Below are 23,863 nucleotides of genomic sequence, written 5' to 3'. Positions count from 1 at the left end.
GATCCGGTCCGGTCCGGGGCTGGGCTGGGCTGGGCTGGGCTGGGCTGGGCTGGGCTGGGCGTACCCGAGAGCGGGTTTTTGGAGGGGACCGGTCGTAGCTTCGCTTCCCTCTTTGGCTCGGCTGGGGCCTCCTGACATCACCGAGCGACGCTGACGGTCCGGGGGCCACGAACGCCGTGATCCCGGCGAACAGGTAGGATAACCGTCTGTGCCGGAGACTCACCTGTGGGGGGCACGGGGAGGGGGGACTCCCGGGGGGGGCATCAGTGGGCCTGCTGTTTGACCCCATCAGTGTTGGAATGTGCTGTGTTATTTATTTTATTTTGTATGGGTTTGTGTGCTACCTTGTGCCTCTGTGCTTTTTTTTTTTCCCAAACGTAATCTGTTTTTATGTGTTGTTTCTTGTGCCTGCGTTTTTCTCGGAAGCGAACGTCCGTTTTATCCTTCGTGCCTGTTTGTTTACTGTTATGAGTAGCCACAGTTTTGTGTCGGGTCCTGAGTCTTCTACTCCATATACAAAATATCAAATTTTATATTATTTCATTTCATTTTGTTGTGTGTGTTGTGCTTCTGTGAAAAGAACGTAGCCTTTTGAAGTTACGTCCTGTGGACTTGGACACTCAGCACGACGTTCAGGGAAATGTGGTTCAGCTTTGCTGTTATAAGATACCGGGCTGCCTTCTCCCTCGTGGTTGTTTTGCGGACCGACGGGCTGGTTCCTCCCGCGCTGAAGCTGACGGCTAGTGAACTCCCCCGCTGGGACACGGACAACGTGTTGTGTGCGGAGACAAATATGCCGCCCCCCGCACAACAAAGCCCCTAGTGTCGAATCGGCTCTGATAGGGTTTATATGAGCTCAGTCAGGGACAATGTTAGTACTTTATCAGAGATGAATGCACACTGAGCATTTTGCTGCGTGGGTTACAGGTATTGAAGGGCGTAGATATTCAGACTGTGACGGTGCTCTGCTTTCCGTACCGTGTGGACGAATCGTCCGTGAGCTCTTCGCACGTCCGCTGCTCAGCACAATGGCCGGGTGAGAGAGTGGCTGAGCCATATTTTGCTTTGAGTTTCAACATCAGGGGATCATTCACTGACTTTCGCTGTCCGGGTGACGCATCAGAAACGGGGATGACTCGAAGAAACGGCGTCCATTCGCGTGTTAAAATCAGTTTGAAAAGCTGTGGGAAGTTAACTTTTCGTGTGAATGACTTGAATCCCACTGCATTTTTCCCCCCCAGTGTTTTGAGTGAGAGGCTATTGCTGAGTAGCAGAATATAGCCTCTGTAGAACAATATAACAGTGACAGTGGTCAATGATGTTAATTAAACAAGAGACATCCATGACATACAGTATCAAATCCCTGAAGCCCGTCAGTGGCAGTCATCTGTTAATAATAATAATAATAATAATAATAATAATAATAATAATAATAATAATAATAAAAACTGGAGTTATTAACTCCGGAGTTTCTGACCGGGGGTGAGGTGGCGAACGTTGGTGGGTCGGAGGGAAGCGGGCCGGTCGAGCGGTGGCCATATCCTTACCCCCGCGGCTTTCAATTCAGTGTTCTGGAAGGATTCTGTTCCTGTTAAAAGCGAAAGTGGCGACAACAAAAAAAAAAAACATGTAAAAAAAAGAAGGAAAGTAAAGTGGAGTTACACAAATGAGACCCGAAAGAAAAAAAAACAAAACAAAAAAAAACGGTCAGATTAATTCGTCTGACGGGCAGCGAGCGTAGCTCATTTTTTCGGTTTTCGTCTGTTCCTCAGAAGCTTCAGCGCTCCAGAAAAAAAACCTCAGTTTTCCATACGAGCTGTAAACGAAGCAGGAATGTGGGTTATCCCGTTTTTTTTTTGTGTGTGTGTGTGTGTGTGTGTGTTTTTTTTTTCTCCCGGCATCTTCTCAATCGTATGATTTCCATGTCGGTGTGACTGACTGACGGCTCGGTGCAGCACGTGCTACACGTCGCCTTCGCGTCCGTAGCATGTAGGCTGCGTTTGTGTGTCATTTAAAGCCGCACCGTTTTGGGTATTGAATTTGTATGTCTAAGGCGTACAGTGCAGGACAGGCATGAAGACGTGCTAATGCACTAATGGCTGCAGCGTTTTTCAGAAAGTAGGGAAGCGTTTCTGGGGCCTTTTTTTGTGTCTGTTTGTCCCTGTTCTGCTTTTACTGACATCATTTACTGTTGTGATGGACGCTTTACTGTCTTATAAGGGGGATATTCCGTTCGTGGCCTGACCTACACAGATTCACGTACACTAACTTATAGTACATAAAGTACAAAAACGTTCAGTAATATATGGCAGTGTTCAGTACACACAAATGATGCTGAACACTGATCTGGTGAGCACCCCGGGGATAAGACCTTTAACCTTTTTAAAAAGTGTGATGTCATCTTTGGGCCCGCGGTGCGTCAGGATCTCTGTTAAACACCTCCCTTGCAGGACAGTACCTCCTATAGGGCAGTGTCCCCATCGCTTGGATTCCACATTTTTAATTTCACCCAAAGGGAAAACAGCTCCTGTTGGTTTATTGACACCTCTTCAGTGTCTGATTAGGAGGCACTAACGAGTCTAATAATCCCCCCAAAACATTCTTCAAAATCCCCCCCCCTTCTTCATTTGTCTCCTGTCACTTTTTTGAGACTCTTCCCCATTATTACTTTAGAAATTCTTGTACATATTTACATTGAAACTTTCCCTGTGAATGTCTCTCAAACTTCCACATTTGAGGAATTCCCCCATGTCTGGCAGATGCCGTTGTGGTGTGCGGTGGAATTAACTGACAACCAGAAGGACATCAGTTCAAATTCCTATCACTCCCATTGTACACTTGCAAGGCGCATATCCTGATATTCGTCAGTAAGGTATCGCAGGATAATCTTTGGGGAACAGCAGGATAATCTTCCTAAGTTTATTAACGTTTATTAGGCACACTGAATAAATATTTTTTTATGTAAATTAAATAATAATTAATAAATCTCTTAAGTGAGAGCAGTAAAGCTGAAAACATGCTAAAAGTTTGCAGGTATAAATGAAAGAGACTCGTTCTCCTCTGTATTTGTGAAACGCTCTGTGGAAGCTTCACAAAGAGGTTTTGTGTTTTAGTGCCTCAGGACATGAAACCAGGAGCTTCAGACTACATGAGCCGGGAGAGGAAGGTGGGGTGCTGGGCGGGGGGGGGGATTGTGGGTGCCAACGCGTCCCACACATACGACAGGGAGCTATGACGGTCACATTAAGTCCTGCTTTTTTGCCCAGTTTTAAGCCTCGAACCAGGAACCGTTCAACGTCACGAGGCTGTTGTGGTATCATGCTGTGTCGTCTTGAGTGGTCTCCCCGGCCAACTGAAAACGATTCCGGAACATTGGGGGAGATTCCGTTCTAACTGCCGTTCGGTTGTGGCGTGCTGTTATGGCAGGAGCTCTCTCGAAGCATTGCCATTGGCATTTTTGCCATGTTTGAATAAGTGTGGAATTGCAGGAGCTTAATGCTGTCCATTTATTCATTTGTTTCTTTATTTGTGTATTTTGTTGGGGGACCGATACAAAACACAGACACAAAAACAAGTGTGCAAGGCCATGTGTGTAGTACATAGCACATAGGCGAGCCTGATTTTCAATGCTCGTTTAGGCATATAAATAAAGATCTGTGAAATTTTGTTACACGGATGAAGGATTTAAATTGTGTTGTCACATTTTTGGTTTTGTTTCAGCTGTGCCTTGTCTTTACTGTTGACGCCTCAGAGTTGTAGAAGGTGTTGTTGATTTTTTTGATGGTCTGGCTTCGCCCCAAAAGGATGATGTAGCTCCATAAACTATGCAGTTTACACTGATAGTGCCTCCAGTTAAAGACACTCCCATGCTGAAATCTTTCATCATGATTCTGCACAATATGATTATATAAGGACATCAATATGAGGTTTGAATATTGAATATCATTCCTCAAGTTAATCCTTCATTAGCATGCAGTAGTTGTTAAATCTCAGTTTATATGAGGACTTAAACGTTACTAGGAGGTCTGAAGATTGAATATCATTCCTTAAGTTTGTCCTCTTTAACGTGCAATAGATAGGTTACATGTCTGTGGCCTGTCATCCTGTGGTTTTATTGCTGCGAGTTGAAGTGTTTTATAATTTAATGGAAGGTTTTAGAAAGGTCTGTTTGAGAGGTCTGATACCATTTTTGCAAATTTATGAGTTTTTTTTTTTGGTAGCAGTGTGCTGTGCCTCACGGGTGCTTGGCGACACCTTCCTCTCATGCGTTTGGCTCACGGATTTGGGGGGAGGAGGGGGGGAGGGGGACAATTATTCCGAGGCGAAACCCGAAATTTAGGCATTCCTCTTTCCTTCTCCTCTCGGGCTCTTTCTGTTTTTTCGATTCCCGTCGATCCCGTTCTCCCGGGCGCCGTTTACCAAAAATCCGTCGCTGAGCGTGCCGCACTGACAACTTCCAAGGAGGTGTGTGGGGGGGGAATAATAAATAAATAAATAAATAAACGGGGGGGGAAGAAGGGAACGAGGAGCCTCCCACGTGCTGGCCCACGCTTCTGCGTCATTTACGGGAAACGCGCCGGCGTTTTGGCTCAACCCCCGACGTGCCCCGACTCGCAGCCCGGGCCGGGCCGGGCCCGTGACTGAGCTCCTGTGCGGCAGGAGGACCTTCGCAACCCGAATTTCAGGATTCCCGACACGGATCCGGCTGCGGAGCGGCATACCGGGGCCCCAGACTTTCCCACGAGAAAACCTCGGAATGACGGCATTCCTGATCGGAAGGTTCTCGGGAACGGCACTGCGGGCCTTCCACACACAGGTGTGCGTTAGCATGGGGTACGCATCGCGGTGGTGGGCTGGCGCTGGTCAATAAAATTATGACACCTTCTGGAAGACCCTCTCTTTCTCTGTCGCTTCCCCTATCTCTCTCCTCTCCTTCTTTCCTCTCTTTCATTCTCTCCTGTTTTTTTGCCTCTCTTTTTTGCCTCTCTTTCTCTATCTCTCCCCTCTCTCCTTCTCTCCCCTCTATCCTTCTCTCTTCTCTCTTTCTCTCTCTCCCTCCCTCTAGATGCTATAGACCGCAGTACATCATTTTTGTTCTTTTTCGTCCAACCTTTGGGTTCGGCAAGGGAAGCGACGTTGACTCAGTTAATCACTGTATAATAAAACTCTTTCAAACTATTTCCTAGTTCTGGCCCTTTTGAAAAATAAATCCTTTCAGGGTCACCTGTTGTACACAGATGCTCATTTATTTCTTTCCCCTCTTTTTTATTTTACAAAAACAAGTCTGAATGCAACTTCCGCCTGATGTGAAAAGTCGACACAGGGAAGTAGCGTTCGGGGCAGGAGTCTGGAACAGGGGGGGGAGAGGAACTCTGACAGGTGAAGTTTTTGCTTGCTGCTTCAGGGATCATGGAAGTTCACCCTGCACTATGGAGGGCAAGGTCAACTCTCTTTTCTTTTTTTCTTTCTTTCTTTCTTTCTTTCAATTCACGGCGAGCACCACCCAGTCCTCCCATCACCCCCGCGGCACGAGGTGCTGTCGTAATTTCGGCTGGCACGGGCGATGCGATGTGGCCCAGTGTTCCCGTCGCTGGGGTGTGATGTAACCTCGGCGCCGTGGCTCCTCCCACTTTGGCTTCGATGCTGCCCGTACAGTACTTTCTCGTTCTATGGGATCACCCACGTTATGCCAAACCGGTTAAAGGCTGTGGGGGGAAAAGATTTCCAGTGCACTTGTACTTTCAGTTCCTTAGCTACTTGTTATGTCGATTTGTTTAGGGGGGGGGGGACGGGGGACGGCGATGGATCATCTGGGACCCTTCCTTTGCTAATGCCCAGTGAGATGGTGAGCGGGACCAAAACCTCTCCATTTCTGGAAGGCTGAGGGTGCTGTGGTTAATTTTTGTGGGCCATGGTGCCATGGTGCCCCCCCCCCCCCCCTCGATGGTGGGATTAAAGAAGCAGAGGTTGGCTGCACGTGCTTCTCAGGACACGCATGCCCTTCTAAATTGATGCAGGATTCTGTGCTGATTGGACAGACCATAACAGGCCAAACTGGGAAACATGAAATAGAAAATGTGCAGAAAGTTGTTCCAGCAGAAGAAAATGAGTCACTGAAGGTGATGATTTATCGGCTTCTCTTTCTTTAGGGTTTTCACTATAAAATATCTTCTAAAATGTGTATCCTTCGAGGAATTTGAGATCATTTGATAGTTAACTGCATAAATTATTGTCTAGAATTTAGCATGTTTCATGATCGTACCGAAAGGTGCACATTTTCAGGTTATGATCGTAACAGTTGATAATGTCAATATTGGGAAATGTATATTACGGTTCAAAAAGGAAGAAAAAAAAAACGTGCAAGAGCAAACTAAAACAAATGTAAACAGCCCGACCATTTTCAAACATACAAAGGGTTTGCGGATGGCGTTCAGTTAGGTTTCGTTTACCCAGAAGTCTCTTCATCATTTATTTAAAAATTTTTCCTGTCAAACTTTGACACAAAAATTTTATGCTTCCCCCACATCCGTGTGAGATCCTCCCTCACCACCCCCCCCCCCTCCCCAGTCTGTCAACTCCACCTCACCCCTTTTTTAAAAGTCCTGTTTTTCCATCTTTTCCCGTCGCGTTTCGACAAACCTGTTCTCCCTCCACGCGGTGTCACGCAACACACCGGGGTGTATTAATAGGGCGCCCGAGCAGGACGGGACCTGCCCGAGCTGCCGCACGAATCACCTGCGAGGCGCACGGAGCGTAGCCTGCGACGGTCCGCCCCCACCCCCGCCACCCCCCCCTGCCCCACCTGCCCTGACTCACTGCGAGCCACACGGGGGCCTTCCTGTTTGTTTGCCGTTCCCTGAGAGGTAAACGCGAGCGGGGGGGGGGGGTTGGGGGGGCGGTTGGGGGGGGTTGGCTGTGACGTGTGTCACCCTGCTTGGGTAACGGCCAGATCCGCATGCTTTCGCGTCTGCGGTGCCAGATCCTGCCGTTTCCTACTCTTTCTGGGAAAATGCGACTTAAAATAAGTTCATCAGGTCTGGCTGATCATTTAAACTCAAGCGGAGTGCACCTTGCACCTTGGCTCATATGAAGGCTTTTGGAGTTGATTTAAAACTCGGAAGATGTGCTGTGAGTGCTTTTGCTTCAAAGCTCATTTTCTCGAGGATTGGACAGATGTTTCAGAACACCTGCTTTCCCCATTGTACTGGAGAATTGACTGGTCTGTGTGTACTGTGCATCCTGTGGATAGTTCATAAATATGCTTGATGTTCAGTGTTAAATTCACTCTTGCAGAGTACATTTTACTGTGATGAAGTGCATTTGACTCCTCTCTGCCTCCTCTCATTGTAACACTGGCCATTTTCCAGTGTACCTGCTACAGACACCCGATTGGACGGTTTTATTATGATGTCAGTATGGCCGATGATTCTAGAACTTACTGTTACCGTGGTACTGATTCAAAAGGAGGGTTACCGGCTGTTTTCAGTGGTCCTTGTATTCCTGTTGTGATGACTGGTGCACCGCTATGTTAGGCATGACATGCAGTGGAAACACGAAGGTTATGATTCACATTTTGAACCCGGGTAGGTCTGAATTTTTTTTTTTCTCAGCTTTGGAACAAGATGTCGCACCCCGGGGTCCTGACTCACTGCGGTCACTAAAGGTCCCATTCTCCAAGGGTCCAGGGGGCTCCCCTCCCCCCCCGCACTCCCACTGTCCTCCTGGGCCTGTCCTCCCTCCATCCTCCTCCTGGGCGTCCCCCTGGACCCTTGGAGACCACAGTGAGTCAGGACCCCGGGGTGCGACATCTTGTTCCAAAGCTGAGAAAAAACCCTACCCGGGGTTCAAAATGTGAATCATAACCTTCGTGTTTCCACTGCATGTCATGCCTAACATAGCGGCGCACCAGTCATCACAATAGGAATACAAGGACCACTGAAAACAGCCGGTAACCCTCTTTTTGAATCAGTACCACGGTAACAGTAAGTTCTAGAATCGACAGCGCCGCACTGACATCATAATGTCAGTGTCGGCGCCTGTAGTTCGTTGGTCCGTCGACGCCAAAAGAGCGTCGAATTTTGATTTGTAAAGTAACCGACTTCCCGCCTCTGCCTCTTTGGCGTGTCGACTCAACGCATGCTTCAGATCGGCACCCTGAACCAAAGTGGCGTACCCGAGCGCTCGTACATACCCAATCCCCGTGTTCGTTTCTCCATGTTTTTTTTCTGATGCTACAAACGCTTCAGAAGCCATCAATAGTTTTCTGCACCGACTGTAAAATAAATTAGAGTTTACAAAGCAGCTGAAGTGCACTGGGGAATGAACGCAGCGTTTTGGCTCACTCTTCTTATTCCGATTGCCGCCCTTTCCTGCGTCTGTCTGACAGTTTGTGTTACTGCCACGGTGACTGGGCTGGTGAAGTGTCTTTGTGTTGGGCAGGGAGGGGGAGAGAGGTGTTGGGGGGGGGGGGGGTTGTTCAGAATTTTGGCTCCAGTGTGCTGTGTTGTCAGAAGGAGGAGACGGAGTTGGGGACAGGGAAGTTCCGGGACCCCCCCCTCCCCCCCCCTCCCCCAAACGCTCACGCCCACGCCCACCCCCGCCCCCCCCCCCCTCCAGCGGACCGCACACAGGGCGTGTCTGTGCCCTACCCATGGTCGGCATGGCTGAGATCAAAAGAGCGGGGAGGCTGAGCTCTCTCACCTCTCTGTCTGGTGAAATTTGTTTATCCCCCAGGTTTCCTTTTGCCTTGCAAATGAGGCTGGGCCTGACCTGCAGCCTATGCTGTGAAGAGAGTCCCTCTCTCTCTCTCTCTTTCCCTCTCCCTCTGTCTTTCTCTCTCTCCCTTTCTCTCTCTGTATCTCCCTCTCCCTCTCTCTCTCTCCCCTGTCTTTCTCTCTCCCTCTCCCTCTCTCTCTCTGTATCTCCCTCTCCCTCTCTCTCTCTCCCCCTGTCTTTCTCTCTCTCTCTCCCTCTCTCTCTCTGTATCTCCCTCTCTCCCTCTCTCTCCCTCTCCCTCTCTCTCTCTGTATCTCCCTCTCTCTCTCTCCCTCTCCCCTGTCTTTCTCTCTCTCTCCCTCTCTCCCTCTCTCTCCCTCTCCTTCTGTCTTTCTCTCTCCCTCTCCATCTCTCTCACACACCACACACACACACACTCCCTATCTCTCTCTCTCTCCTTCTCTCATACACACACACTCACCCTCCCCCTTTCTCTCTCCCTCTCCTCTCTCCCTCTCCCTTCACCTCATCGCAGTCCTTCTGGAACACAGTCTGCCCTTCCTCTTTCCCCATCTCTCTCTCTCTTTCACTTTCCCTTATCGCAATCCTTCTGGAACGCAATCTGTCGTTCCTTACTTTCTCTATCTCTCCATCTCTCTCCCACTCACCCTCCCATCTTAGATTCAAAATGTTTTATTGGCCGGAAATGCATCTGTAAATACTGAGTACAGCAATATGTTTAAACATTAAACTTGGGTTTCCCCTTCTCTCTCTCCTCCCCTCTCATTCCTCTCCACCACTGGCCCTCTCCCATTTTCCCTCTCTCTCCTTCTCTCTCTTTATCTCTCTCTCTCTACGCTATTGTTTGTTGTGCCTATGGGCCAGTTTATGATGGCACAGCTGACACCTGCCTCATTTCTCAATCAGCTTGTGTACAACTGCTGTACTCAATAGTAGGCAAGTAGGCTGTTTTGGACACAGCCCAGCTCAGTTAACTTGGGGGGGAAAAAACTGAGGTTATGCCGGGTTGTGGAGAGGGGAGGGGAGGGGGGTGGCAGGTTTTCGAACTTGTGACCATGAGGCTACGGGTTCACATCCCTAGCTGTGCCAATGCTGTTTCGCCTTGTCACTCTCTGGCCTGGTACCTGACCCAGAATGGCCTTGGTAAAAAAGGCCCTGCCTTGTAAGATGGCAGTGTTTGTAAAGTGTGGGTTGTGGGCTGGGTAATTAGCATCCGCTAACCAAATCAGCAAAGGAGCATGGGATTGGTCTCCATCAGTCCCAGGACAAGATGGCCACTCTCTGTGGTGTGGGACGGAGATCTGGATCCAGGCTGCTCCTCCAGGCTGGTAGTTTCCCAGGGTTTAAGAAGGGGGTGGGGGCGGGGGCTGGGGCAGCAGGGGCTGGGGTGGAGGGGGGGGGGGGTTTATCATTTGTACTTTCTATATGAGAGCACTATGTACATTAGCCCCCACTCCTTCCGCGCCCACCTCCCTTCCCTCTCTTCTTTTCCTCAATGGCTGGCTTCCTGTTGAGCAGTCGTCACATGACTTTCCAAAGCGGCTGCCATGGCGGCGCGGCCTGACGTTTCGCCCTCGCTTCGTTTTGGGTTGAGTTTGGGGTACGGCGGCGTGACCTCGCATTCTTGGTGAGGCTGGCCGACAGACGGACAGGTTGCTTGTGGAAGCGCGTTTGATTTTTATTAATTCATTCTTAATGCCAGTTTAATGAGGGTTTAATGCATTTGAAGTTAATTTTATTCCTTGTTATGAGAAACTAACCAGCCAATCGCGGTTCAGTATTTTGAGGTTCAGTTGCCCGTTTGGCTCTTTCCGTGCTGGTGATTGGTTGGTTAAAAATGTACATGAGACTCATACTTGACCTTTCTTCCAGACCCAAGCAAAAGGAGGTGCCTTGTTTGGCTGCCTTTAAGATCTTTGTTGTGTTGCAGGTGTGTTTGTGTGTGTGTGAGAGAGTGTGTGTGTGTGTGTGTGTGTGAGAGAGAGAGCGTGTGTCCTGTATGACTGTTATCTCCACGGATTTCACCTGCATGGCCTGCACCTGCTCTTTATGACTCGATGCGATTGGCTGACAGACCCGCGGCGTGTCTCTGCTGTACAGTGAATGCCTGCACCACCACGCCGCCGAGGATTGTGGGAAAAAATTATATAACTGGAGGGAGCCAGGCCACCTGCTCCTGTAATTACAGTGTGTGGATACATTGTTCTACTTCTTTTACTGTTTGAGTATTGCGAAGTAGTGGATCATTTATTTAGGCTTTTACACAACATCCATTGTTGTTTGTTGACCTCTGTATCACTATCTCAGAATGCCTTTGATAAAAAGGAAAAAGGGAAGAGGAGTGTTCAGTCAGTCTTTTGAGTCTTTGTTATTTTATTTTCCGGTTATATTTCTGTTCTGCTTTAAATCAATAAGATATCTTGTCTTTTAAAAAAAAAAAAAGAATGCAATGGAAATATTTTCTGTAGACCTACGTGCCATTTGCGTGTCTGTGCATCTGTGTGTGCACGTGTGTGTGTGTGTGTGTGCATTGTTGGTATACTGTAGGCATCCGTGCGCTTTTGGAAACCGAAAATTGCCTGTGATCTTAATTTTCCTTGGCAGTGTGCATTTCCATTGCATTTAAGTGACGTTTCTTGTCTCATTTCTCGTAAGTCTTCGCTGCGCAGGCTCAGAATCTGATCAAACTTTTAAGACATGATTGTGTGCGATTAAGGCTTATTTGTTAAAGGCCCAATTTCTAAAACCGCGCTCGTTCTTGTTGCATCCCTTGAGCAGTTTTCTCATCAGAATTGTGCTCGTGTTCCTCCGTTCTCCCGGGGCTGACTGCATTTCCCCCTTAGTCATGGCGAATTGGTTAACCCATTTTTTTTTTAATCTGTTTGCTGCAGATGAGACCTTAGCAAGAAGTGGCATTGTGTGCTTGTGAAAGGAAAACTGTATGAGTGTGTCACATTTCAGAAAATTAGTCATCTGCAGGTATTGCACTTGCTATTTTAGCTTAGTCAGTGACCAAACTACATGCAAGAAATGATAATGAATCTAAACTAGTGCCAGTCAATCTTCGTGGATCGCAGTTTCTCAGCACGTTTCCTGCACTAGTATTTCAGAAGCCAACACTGTATATAGTTTATAGTTTTGATGATCATCATCATTATCATTTTACCAACTTAATTATTTGCAATTTGGATTTACTTACTACTTAATGAAATGCATTAAAGAAAAAAAAAAATTGCGATTAGTTTAAATACAAGTTCTTTAAGCGGCGTCTGTTTCATTGATCTTTAATGCAAAGCCAAACACCCAAGCGAATATTTACCCTGAGTAATGTGCTCGGTGTAGCGGTGAGCGTGAACGGTCTCCAGCCTGGGCCCTCAGAATAATGCGTGTTTCTCAGTGAAAACGCTGGCGTTTGCCCCCCCGCTCTCCGACGCTGTCGGACGGCCCGGGACCCGTCTGCGGTGCGCGCGGTGAGCCTGTCGTCTTTCCTCTGGCGTGCCGTGCCGCGTCGCGTTATTGGACGGACGGGCGTCCGTCACTTGCGCCGGGGGCCGGTTCCCTTCTCCTGCGCCCGAGCTGCACGGAGTCTCGTCGGCATCGCTACGGCAACGCGTGGCGGGAAGAGTCCTTGAGAGTGAAAGAGAGAGAGAGAGAGAGAGAGACAGAGAGACAGAGAGAGAGAGAGAGAGAGATACGGAGAGGGAGAGACAAAGAGAGAGAGTGAGAGAGAGAGAGATAGAGAGATACATACACAGACAGAGAGAGAGACAGAGATATACACAGAGACAGAGTGAGAGAGAGAGACAGAGAGGTAGAGAGAGAGATAGAGCGAGACAGTGAGTGAGAGAAAGAGAGAGAGACAGAGAGTTAGAGACGGAGAGAGACGCCTGGCCAGGCGTTTGTATGGGCAGGGATTTCGGGGGGGGGGGGGCGGGATTCCGTACCCAGATTCCAGGTTCCGGAACTTTAACCAGTCCGGGCTGTGGCGGCGACGCCCGGCCCCCCCCGTGCCCCCCCGGCCCTGCAGCCTGCACGCGCTCGGACTTCCTGTTTTGCGGCCGCGAGCCGTGATTCCCCGGGGCGAGCCTCTCCGGCGTTAAAAACGTCTCCTCGGTCCTCTCTCTCTCTCTCAGGAGGAGTTCGCGCTCCAGGGGTTCGGAGCTTACGGCTGCCCCGCCGGCTGCCGGTGCACAAACGGTAAGGACCCCGGCTGTCCCGGGCTCTGCCTGAACACCTCGCATGTCCAAGCATTGCTCATTACCTAAGTTTTAATTTTTTTTTTGCAATAAGCTGCACAGGTCAGAGAGTGGGGTGCGGATTGGGTGTGCGGATTGCGTATGTTTCTAGTCCAGGTATCGCATCATTGTTATCGAATCAAAATGAACATATTTTTTTTTTAGTATTGTAATATATTTAATATTTTTAAAAAAATAATATTTTAAATGTATTTTATTCATGTCCCAACGTGGAGCACCCTGTTAGCTGTTGGAGCTGCAGTCTGCTGTGGAGAGATAGCTCTGGTTGCTTGCGACGCGCTAGTCCGCAGCGCTGCTGTGTTTTGGTTACGGTGTTTTTGGTTGTTTCGGCGTGAGCATTAGAGTAACTGGAGGGCGAGCGAATGATTGTCCTGTGGTGAGGGCCTGGGCGTGGCGAACCCCGCCCGAAATTCAGTTCAGTTCCTGTGGGCATCAGCCGCGACACTCCGCCCACGCCCCACCCCCCCCCCCCTCCCCCACTCTCTCTCTCTTATGCACTCAAAGGATGTAGTCCCCTGTGGCGGGGGGGGGGGGGGGGGGGGGCGGGGAGTTCACCAGTGGCAGTAAAAACAGCTGTCAGAGAAAACAGTGGGAGAAAACAACACTACTTTTTTTTTTCCTCTGTGTTTGCCAGCCATGGTAATAACAGACACTCAGCGTCTGGGGGTTTCTGAGGTGTCAAAGGGGGCCCTTTGAATACCTGTTGGGTTGCTCCGTGCTTCGAGGGGGTTCGATGGGTTTTGCATGCGGCGGCCGACACGCCCTGTTTTCCCCGCTAGCTCGAGTGGCTGGCGTTCGTCTGGAGCCCCCCCGACGCGCCACTTCCTCGTTTGAGGAATCCGCCGCGCTGCTCAGTGCGTCTTCGGCGCGCGTGGAGGACTCGCAGTTAGCGTGCTCTTACTGCACGGCGCACTGCGTTTGAGTGTTGGTGGTGGGTGGGGGGGTGGGGGGGTGCGGGGAGGCGGTCAGGGGAGGGGTTCGTTCAGAGGTGCAGGGTGAAAGTGGTGAGCCCCTCCCCCCTCCTCCCTTCCTCCCCGCCCAGGTACCGTGATGAGGAAGGAGTAACAGGGACTCCCTGCATCCCCTTTTTAATGACGGTGTTGATGGGACGGGCGCAGGGTCGCCTTCTCTCCGGCTCTCGCTTGCTCGGGGTGTTAGCAGCTGTCTGTTGTGTTGTTGTCTGTGTTTAGGTACTTTCCCTGGTCTCAGTTCCTTCTTAAACTCCCTGTTGTTAGCTGATTTTTTTTCCCCCCCTCTTCTGCTGAGCTGGTCTGAGAGAGACCAAAAACTTCCACTGATCTGCCTCCATCAAAATACTGCTGGTACAGTGCGTGTGTGCGTGTGTGTGTGTGTGTGTGTGTGCGTGTGTGTGTGCGTGCGTGCGTGCATGCGTGTGTTTGTGTGCGTTTGTGTGTGAAGTTGATGGACGGGTAGTTGTTGTCACAGATCTGGGCACTCATCGATGGTGCCGAAGGATATGACATCATCAGTTCAATCAATCAGACTTTATTTATGTAGCAATTTTCATACAAGCAAATGCGATACGAAGATGCGTCCCGTAACAAAACATGAGATAAGCACAAATATAATACAACGTGGAATAAAGCAAAAGAACGTTATGCCCACACTGAGTCAAAACTGGTGTGAGGAAACACGAGAGATTCGTCGTCCGTGATCTCGTGCTCAGTTCCTAATTCTTCGGTGAAAAACAACACAGCTTTTCAGCTGGAAGCAGGCGAAATTTGGACTTGTGTAAGCGAGACTTGAATTGAATTGAATGCGTTTCCTTCTGTTGAATGTGAAGTTGAACCACCACGCGAGCAGCAGACGCGAGCAGCAGACGTGAGCCGATCTTTGTCGTCCTTCGTCTCACTGGCTTGACTGGAAAAACCGTTTGGTTTGCTCCACAAATTAAGCCTGCACAGTTATAAACGCTAAACCACGGCCTGGTTTTTTTTGTTTCTGCGTGTGAATTGCCTCATCAGATTACCCTGACTTAGCCGTGCTCTGGGTGCAGACCTATTTTGTTCTCTCAGGAATGCCTCATTTCCCCCGATCGTTGTGCTCTGGAACGTCGGCCTGAGGTTTCGCAGAGGAGCCCCTCGGCGGGGGGCCTGCGTCGTGCCCGGCCCAGATTTTTTGTTTTTGTTTTGTTTGCTCTGAGGCGTCAGCGGCGGGGGACGTGTATTTGCATCTGCGTCGGCCCCGCCGCTGCTCCTCGTAGCACTTCGCAGAGAAAGCGCGCTTTGCATAACCCAGCCAGGTTCCCTTTTTCTCAGGAGGGCTCCGATGGTCGCTCGTCGTCGTTTCGCCGTTCCTTCGAGCGGAGGCGGACGGATTCGCGCCTGCTCCGGCGGACCGCGGGTTCTGACTCATCTCGTTGCCCCGTCGCACCTTCGAGACCGAGCGAGAGGCGCGTGAGCTGTCTTTCGCTCTCCCACCTCACAACGGCTTCAGAACAATCCTGCGACGCTTTGAGGTGTGTGAGAAGAACTCTCCTCTTTTCGGATGTCGAGCGTGGACCGGTGACGTCCGTGAGCGTCGCGGGGCGTCTGAGGACGGCGGTTAACCCTTGACTTGCTTGAGCGGGTTGCCGGTTTTCTCTTGAACGTTTTGAAAGTGCACAGTAGTGATTTTTTACATTTTTTTTATTTTTTGGGTTTTTGGTTCCCTGATTTATGGGAAGCTCGCGGTGAGTTGGTGAGAGGGTTTCGGCTCGACCTGCGGCTCCTCTGGCCAGGATTTCGGTAAACGGGGTGACTCAGATGTTCCATAGATGGAAAAAAAAATGTTCACGGAGGTGTGCATCACATGACTTCTTTCAAAAAAAAATCAGAAGCTGGAAAAAATTTGGAAAGAAAAAAAAACATGGCTACTTCATGTATGCCCAGTGGAATACAGCGTAGTGTAGGGGTCAGGGAAACTGCAACTTAAGGGTTGCAGGTTCGATTCCCAGGTGAGGAGCTGCCGTTTAACCCTGGAACAAATTAATTCCTGTGTTTCCGTGTCAGTTCTGTGCTGTTTCAGTAAATATCCGACTGCATGAAGTGCCTTTAAACATGTAGGCTTTGTACATTTCTCTGGATGAGAGTGTATGGTAAGTGAAAAGAGAAAAGACTTCCACAGTTTGACAGGCACTAGGCCTTGTTCTGAGAGAGAGACAGGGAAACTGCAGTGTTGCTATTCACTGAAAACCAGTGTTGCAGTCCTTGTATATCAGTGCATGCGTGCGCTAGGTCCGTGTGTCATGCTATCCACGGTGTTGCAATGGGAACAGAAGGGTGATGCACTGCAGGTGCATGTGTGACTCCGTGGTGCCGTTTTGGGTGTGATGCAGTGGTTGAGAACAGCGGTACCTGAGGACAGAAATGACACGAATGTACGCACACATCAGTCATTCTGACGTGCTTTAAGGAAAAGAAGAAAAAAACCACCTCTTTGTTGTAGTGGACAGTGAAGCCCTTTTGAGAAATGGGGGGGGGGGGGGTTGACGTACTGTCGCTGTCACTGTCGAGTTTTTCGGTTTTGAAACCTGTGGGCTCACTCTGCACGCGTTCTTTATGTGAACAGGAGGCCCCTTATTTATTTTTTTGAAACGATGTCTAAGGCTTTCCAACTACTCGGTCTCTCTCTCTCTCTCTCTCTCTCTCTCTCTCGTGCACATTCTCACACACACACACACACACACACACACACACACACACACACACACACACACACACACACCACACACACACACACACACACACACACACACACACACACACACACACACACACACACACGCAGAGCTGAGGGTTCAGGATGTTTGTGGGGGTTCGTCAGGAGGATGACAGCGCTGACGCTGCTGACGTTTCCTGGAATATCAGTCTCTCAGAACTCAGATCATCCACATTAGCAGCACGGTGGTGACTAATTGTTCTGTGCCATTGTTTTCCCACACCCCCGCCTCTCTCTCTCTCTCTCACACTCTCTCTCGCTCTCTGCCTCCCTCCACCTCCCCCTGTCCCTGTCTCTCTATCTCTCTCTCTATCTCTCTCCCCTCCCTCTGTCCCTGTCCCCCTCTCTCTGTCTGTCTCTTTCCATCGCGCTCTCTCTTTTCTCGCTCTCTCTGCAATCCCACAAGTGCTTTATCTCTACTCCCCTGCTGCTCTCTCTCTCTATCTCTCTATCTCTCTCTCTCTCTCTCTCTCTCTCTGTCTCTCTCTATCTCTCTCTCTCTCTCTCTCTTCTCCCCCCCCTGCCCTGAATCCTCGTGGTGGCTTGGCTGCTCAGGGCCTGTGACCCCCTCCCTTCCACCCCCCCCCCCCCCACCTCCCAACACGAGCGCTCCCTCCCTGCCACAAACACAGCTTTGGTTTCTGCCTCTGGGAGGGGGGGGGCCAGGGGGGGGGCCCAGGGCAGGAAGTGAGCTCCGGGGTCTTACTACCCAGCGGTGGGGCCCTGATAAAGTTGTGGTCCCCTTATCTCCCCGCCCAGGTCGTGCCCCCCCCCCCCCCCCTGCCTGCCCCTGCCCCATCCCCCCCCCCCCCCCGCTGCAAGCGCAGGTCCCTCAGATGCGCTAGCCTCGCGCCGTCGCGCCATTAGCCAAGTGTTGTGCAGAGATAATGGTAACTGGTGGTCCGGGCGTTCGCCAAGCCGTGAGCGAGCGGGGAGGCTGCTCCCCTTGACCAATCGTCTTTTTCTGTTTGGTTTTTACTTTTTGTTTTATCTCTCTCGTCTTTTTCAACCTTGGCTATTGTCTGTGCGTACATGGCGGTGTAGACAATACACCAGCTTTTTGTTTTGTGCCTGATCTTCATTTTCGGGGGGGGGGGGGCTCACACGACGGCCGATACCCTGCGGTAGACGCAGGCCCCCGATATGTCAGAGCGCGAGAAGCTTTCAGCCAAAATACGAGCTTGGTCCGGGGTGAAATACCTTTCCCAAACGAGGTAAATCATCTTCACTGACTGAGGTAAAAATCTCTGACACGTGTGAGAGGACACTTCTTTCTGACTGATATGCAGGGCCTGTTCAGAAGGCCAGGTCCTCCTGAGAGTGAGCGGTACCCCGATGCGATTAATAAGCAGACGTGTTATCCTCTACAGGGTGGATCCAAAAAACACCTATGAGGGGTCCGACAGGAACCGACAACAGATGACCTCCCAGCCACGTCCCCCGGGTTCCGGAACTCCTCCCACCAAATTTTTGCGTTTTGAATTTTTGTCCCACACGGCTTCCCGTACACGTGGTTTCTGGTCGTCATTCATTGGCCGTTGGTGGTTTTCTGACCAGGTTTTGCTGAGGCGCCGATAACGCCTAGGAAGACCCGATCCGAACGTGATCTGCACAAGGCAAAAATCTGAACAGAAACGGGTTCTTCTGGTAGGCAGTGTGCCCCATTTCGGTTCAGTAACTGAGCTGGTTTGAGCCAACATGTCCCTTCAAAAGTCCAGAAGCCCAGTCATCCAAGTGCTCAACCATACTGCTTAACCGGAAAGGTGCCCCTGCAAACGTAAACAAGCCAAACCTGTAACAATTAACACACAAGAAAACAAAGTCGCTACACAAGATATCTGAAATTTGAATCTTAATTCAACCAAGGGCACCAGCTGGCATTAGGGCAGACTCTTTGTGGGGTAAGGCTTCTGTGTCCTTAGTTCTTTTTTTTTTTGTCAGTTTTTGTTCTTTTTTTCTGTTGGCGATCATCGTGCCGTTCTATTTTCACACCTTGAAGCGAGAGCGCGTAAGAGAGGTGTTGTGACACAACGCATCTTCGGAGCCGTGCGCTTTAATCTCTTTCTCTCTCTTCTGCTCTCCTCCGTCTAACACCCTGTGCCTCCTGTTGCATCACTGAATCATAATGGTCGATTTCAACACACACACACACACACACACACACACACACACACACCGTGTGACACAGGAGGCCAGAGAGAGAGAAACCAGGGGCTGCGTGTGGATTTATTGCCTTGTGTCGAGGAAAAAAAACATCATCGTTTTGGGGCTTGTCAAAGCCACACGTTTAGAGAGAAGTGTGTGGTAAGCAAAAAAAAATAAAGAGAATTACTCCACCCTCTCCCACCCAGACACACCAGTTATTGTTCATAAAACTCCCCTGTAGAAGATAGAAATCTGACTCCCCTTGAAAAATAATGTCCGAAGTAACTACCCGTAGCGTACGTTTGGAAACGCGAGTTGTGCGTGTAGCAAAAAAAGCGAGTTTGTTCCATTTCATATTGCACCACGGGTGTCATGTTCAGTAGCTGATTTACAGCCCAGGAACCTGGCCGCGCTGGTTGTGAATACATGACTTGGCCTGCAGCCCTTGAGCTGCTGGAAGACGTCTCTTTCTCTGTGAGGTGGAACTATATAATTGCGCTGCTCGATATTGTGTTGTTGTTGTTTTTTTTTTTTTTAAACTCCACCTTTTGCGGTCTCATTCTGTGTAAACAGTCGGCGTTGAGGAAGTGACTCGAACACGCTCGGCGTGTTTTTCATAGGTGTGGGTAACACAGAGGACTCCGTGCTCTAAACCAGTTAATTCACACCGATTTTAAAGGGAAGTGCACAGTTCTGCTTTGTTTTTTTTTGGTTTTTTTTTTCCTCTCTCTCTTTGTGTTTCTTTGTTGAGCTCGCTCACATGTCGTCCGACAGGCTTTTTTGTGTTGGGTCCTGTGAAGCCGAAATGGGCTTTTCGGCATTGAGCTGCCTGGACACCTTTAAACTCTTTTTTTTCCACGTGGAAAATGAAGCATCCGTCGTGTCCGTGCCATGCTTCGCACCCCATTGCACGCTGGGATATAATCAATCTGAATACCAATCACCAATTACCCTGGATAGTGGTTTATTGCCAATGAAGGTTTACCTGAAGGCTTTTCTGAGGGGGGGGGGGGGTGCAAATGCTCAGCTGACCCAAACCCAAACTCACTCAGCCCTTTGCTTTTGGAAACTCAAAGTTTGGAGTCACAGGTGCTACAGAAATCCAAGATGGCTGCCTCATTGTACTTAAGTTGTGTCTGAAGTTGTGTCTATTGATCTGAAAAGCCCACCACTGTGGAACTTTAGTTCGGTGCTGGTGCCGACCCCGGTCCTGGGTCTAAACTGCTGGGTCTGTTTTTATTTATGCTGAACACCTGAACTGAACTAAAGTGGCTGATTATACAGTTAACTCCTCTCAACCTGGTTTACTGGGTCTGGTTTGGGAGCTGACTCCCCCAGTCAGATCCTGATTGAGCGCGCTCTGTGGGCCCAGTGCTGGGTTGTTGGTTTAAGTAGTTTTTTGGAGAGTCTTCCACCTCGTGATGACTCCCTCTCTTCCTTCCTCCCAAAGAAAGCAGGGGCGATACAGCTCAGGAGGTAAGAGCGGTTGTCTGGCAGTTGGAGGGTTGCCGGTTCGATCCCCTGCCCTGGGCGTGTCTGAGTGTCCCTGACCCCTATTTGCTCCCAACGAGCTGATTGGTCCCTTGCATGGCAGCCTTTCACCGTTGGTGTGTGAGTGTGAGTGAGTGAATGGGTGAATGAGAGGCATCAATTGTAAAGCGCTTTGGATAAAAGCGCTATATAAATGCAGTCCATTTACCATTTACCAAAGACTCCTCCTCTTTCTCTCTGTGACCCCTCCTCTTCCTCCCCGTGACCCCTCCCCTTCCTCCCTGTGACGCTCCTCCCGTGTGCTCTCGTAGGTGTCGGCCTGCATGGATTCGCCCGGTGAGCTCAGCTTCGTCTCGGAGCATGACTCCGACTCCGACTCCGACTCCTCTGACTCCTGGTGAGTAGCGACGCTTTGCGCATCCCACAGGTTACACACAACATTTCCCTTGAAGTTCATGTTTCACCCGTAGGTCAACAAAACATTTAACTACGTCACAGGTACACACTCAGAAGCTCCCTTGAAGGACTGCACTGCGTATTCCATTAACATTTCTCCTCCACAAATGTTTGCTTGTTTGGTTTAAAATCAACAGTTTGTTGGGTTTATTTTGGCAATTGCTGAACTTGCCGAAGATAAAAGCTAACACATTCATTTTTTTCTTCTCGTGGGTAATATTGTAAAATCCCTAGAAACTGTTAAAAGGTTAATTCTGTTTTTTATTTTTTTTTTACCAAAAGTGTTCCAAAATGTAATGAAGGGGTTAATATATATTTTTTTGCATACGTCCTCGTAAGTGCAGGTAGAAAAGTACGGGAGAAGGTTGCCTTGGCGATGGACGCACACGTCGCCATGGCGCCGCTAATTGAACCTGTCGTAATCAAACTGAGTAAAGAACATAAAAACTCTGACTGGAGCAATCCACGGGGAACCGATAAGAGCCTTATCTTTTCCGCGGGGCAGGTGTTTTCGGATATTACCCGCTCCTGTTGCTTCGCCAGCCGCTCACGGGAGATCTTGGACGCTAAGGCTCCAGGTCCCGTGATGACAGCATTCCAGCGAAAGGCGATTTCGTTGAGCAAACACGTCACTTCGATATGACGGCTGCGCGATTGCACGGGCCGGGATGTGTCTGAGCAAACGCACGCGATAAGTGTCCCAGCACGATACATGTTGTGTGTAACTTTGAGAGGTCAGAGGTCAAAGTTCAATTGTAATGTTGTAATGAATGAACCAAAAAAAAACAAAACGAATATAAATACTGACATATGAACATGGTCATTACTTTCATGCTAGATCAAGGGGCTTGTTGAACTCCCTGGGGGATGATGGGTGGAACAGAGAAAGGCAGTGGATGAGATGATCTTACATTACATTGCTACATTACATTACATTACAGGCATTTAGCAGACGCTCTGAGCGACTTACACAATACATAGCATTCACATTGCACCCATTTATACTGCTGGATATTTACTGAAGCAATGAAGGTTAAGTGCCTTGCTCTCAAGGGTACCTCAAGGGTACAACTTTGAGAGGTCAGAGGTCAAAGTTCAATTGTTTCAAGTTCAAAAGTTCAAAGTTCATCCTGCCAGGGAATCGAACCTGTGACCTTCAGGTCACAAGACCAGCTCCTTACCCGCTATGCTAAAGAGCCGTTATCAGCATGTCTCTCTTCTCTTCCAGCGCTCGCCGGCGGAGACAGAGAAAAAAGAAGAAGGAGGAGGAGGAGAAGAAGAAGAAGAAGAAGAAAAAGGTGAAGACGAAGAAGTCGGAGGGCGGTGTCGCGGCGAATCCCGCGCTTCCCAGCGGCGGCTCGGGCGGGAGGGAGACGCCCAGGATCGCCGATGGCCCGACGGCGGGACAGACAAACGGGGCCTTCGAACCCGACACTGAGGGCTGAAGGCAGCCCGAATCACTGAAAAAAAAAGCCTTTTAGCGCATGCAAAAACCAACAACGCGACCAGTGATTGGCCGTCGTATTCGTTTCGGACCAATCGTTGGTTGTGTTACTAGCTTTTTTGTGTGCTAAGAGGGTTTTGGACGTGTCAATGGACTTGGTAAATTGGTCTGCTACTTGGGAAAACCCCCTTTGATCTGATTTGGAAAAACTGCCAAACTGACAGGACGCTGTGGGGTTTAAACTGAAGATTCCCTCCCCTGCGCAGTTCAGCGGGGCGTTCTTTCTCCAGAACTTTCTCCAGAACTGGTTCCTGGAGAGCTACTCGATGACTGATAGCTGCCTCGAAGTAGGTGAACTAAACCAGGAAGAAGCACGGGAGAACGGGATTGCAAGGAATGTCGAACTGCTTCGGGACGTCGAATCACCTGACATCCTCGGATAAAATCATAGACCTCTGCTGGAAACTGCATTTGCTTCCTTAGCAAAAACAATTATGCTGTGTTACATTGTAGAGCTCTTCAGCAAATTAAGCCAGAGCTGTTTAACAAAAACTGCGCAGACACACACACCCACACAGTTTCACACACACACACACACACAAACACCACACACACACACACAACACACCCACACACACACACACACACAACACACTCACAGTTTCTCACTCACTCACACTCTCAAACACACACACAAACACACTCACGGTTTCTCACACACATACGCACTAACACACCACACACACACACACACACACACACACAGTCACATATGCACACTGGCCATTCACTATAGCCATGACTTATACCATGAAGTGAGAATTTTTTTTTTGTGTGTTAAGCTTGAAAGGCACAGGTAGAGCAGGTAGATGAACAGCATGAATCTCTGTTCTTTACCTGCCTTTGTCACCTTACAGTAATTCACCTGACAGCTCAGTCTAATTCAAACAGCAGCTTTGAAAAGCCCCCCTCCTATATGCACAGAGCTGAGGTTTTACATTCTGGCTTGTCTGACACATATGGTGCTGGTGCTGACTGGAGATTACACTTTGAGTTTGTGACAAAACTCTAGTTCACAAGACATGTGTGAAGCTGTCAATAGCTGCTGGATATTTCAAGAGATTAGACTGAGGACAGTTTTTTGTGTGATACTTTACATTATTTTTTTAAGGTTTCAAGTTAATGGTTTGTTTTGGTTCATCGTGATTATTTTTTGTTATGCGTCGTTTGATTCTTTTTGCCACAAATAAAAAAAAAATTTGATACATATTTTATAACTTGTATAAACTAATTTGTATCTGCTTCCTTTCTAAGTACTGTACAATATGATTTATTCCTGCAATTTGACTGAAATTTCCTATCTCGAGAAACATAATATAACTAAAGTTTTACAGTGGAAAATTTCTTTTAATATGCAATTTACCAAGTGAAGTCTGACTTAATGAAAGTATTTTTAAGACAACTCAGGAGAATCCCTTTGATAACAAATTTATTTGAATGGCCAAGTGTCAAGCAGAACCATTGGAAAACACTTCACTGAATGTGCAGTTTGATTAATATGAAGGTCGCTATGAGAGTGGAATCATGCCATGACATGCATAGCTTACCTGACCTA

At 49.0% G+C, this 23,863-nt stretch overlaps 1 protein-coding gene across 10 annotated transcripts in view; it reads left to right on the top strand.

The window, feature by feature from the left end:
• The window catches only part of LOC135257652 (ADP-ribosylation factor-like protein 6-interacting protein 4), a 53,873-nt gene extending 30,356 nt beyond the window's left edge, over positions 1 to 23,517 (top strand). For 5 of the 10 annotated variants that reach the window (XM_064340611.1, XM_064340610.1, XM_064340609.1 and 2 more), the window contains 2 exons: positions 20,660 to 20,745; positions 22,033 to 23,517. In XM_064340611.1, coding sequence (XP_064196681.1) covers positions 20,660 to 20,745; positions 22,033 to 22,249 — 303 coding nt within the window. In that variant the 3' untranslated portion in view covers positions 22,250 to 23,517. Of the gene's footprint in view, positions 194 to 15,187; positions 15,472 to 15,492; positions 15,949 to 20,659; positions 20,746 to 22,032 lie in introns of those variants that run through there. The other 5 variants (XM_064340613.1, XM_064340612.1, XM_064340614.1 and 2 more) reach the window with 3 other exon arrangements.
• Positions 23,518 to 23,863: the final 346 nt, after the last annotated feature.

The sequence above is a fragment of the Anguilla rostrata genome, chromosome 6 (assembly GCF_018555375.3).
Source record: "Anguilla rostrata isolate EN2019 chromosome 6, ASM1855537v3, whole genome shotgun sequence".
NCBI lineage: Eukaryota > Metazoa > Chordata > Actinopteri > Anguilliformes > Anguillidae > Anguilla > Anguilla rostrata.
The sequence above is the reverse complement of the archived record's forward strand: the minus strand, read 5'-3'. Positions and strand labels throughout refer to the sequence as shown.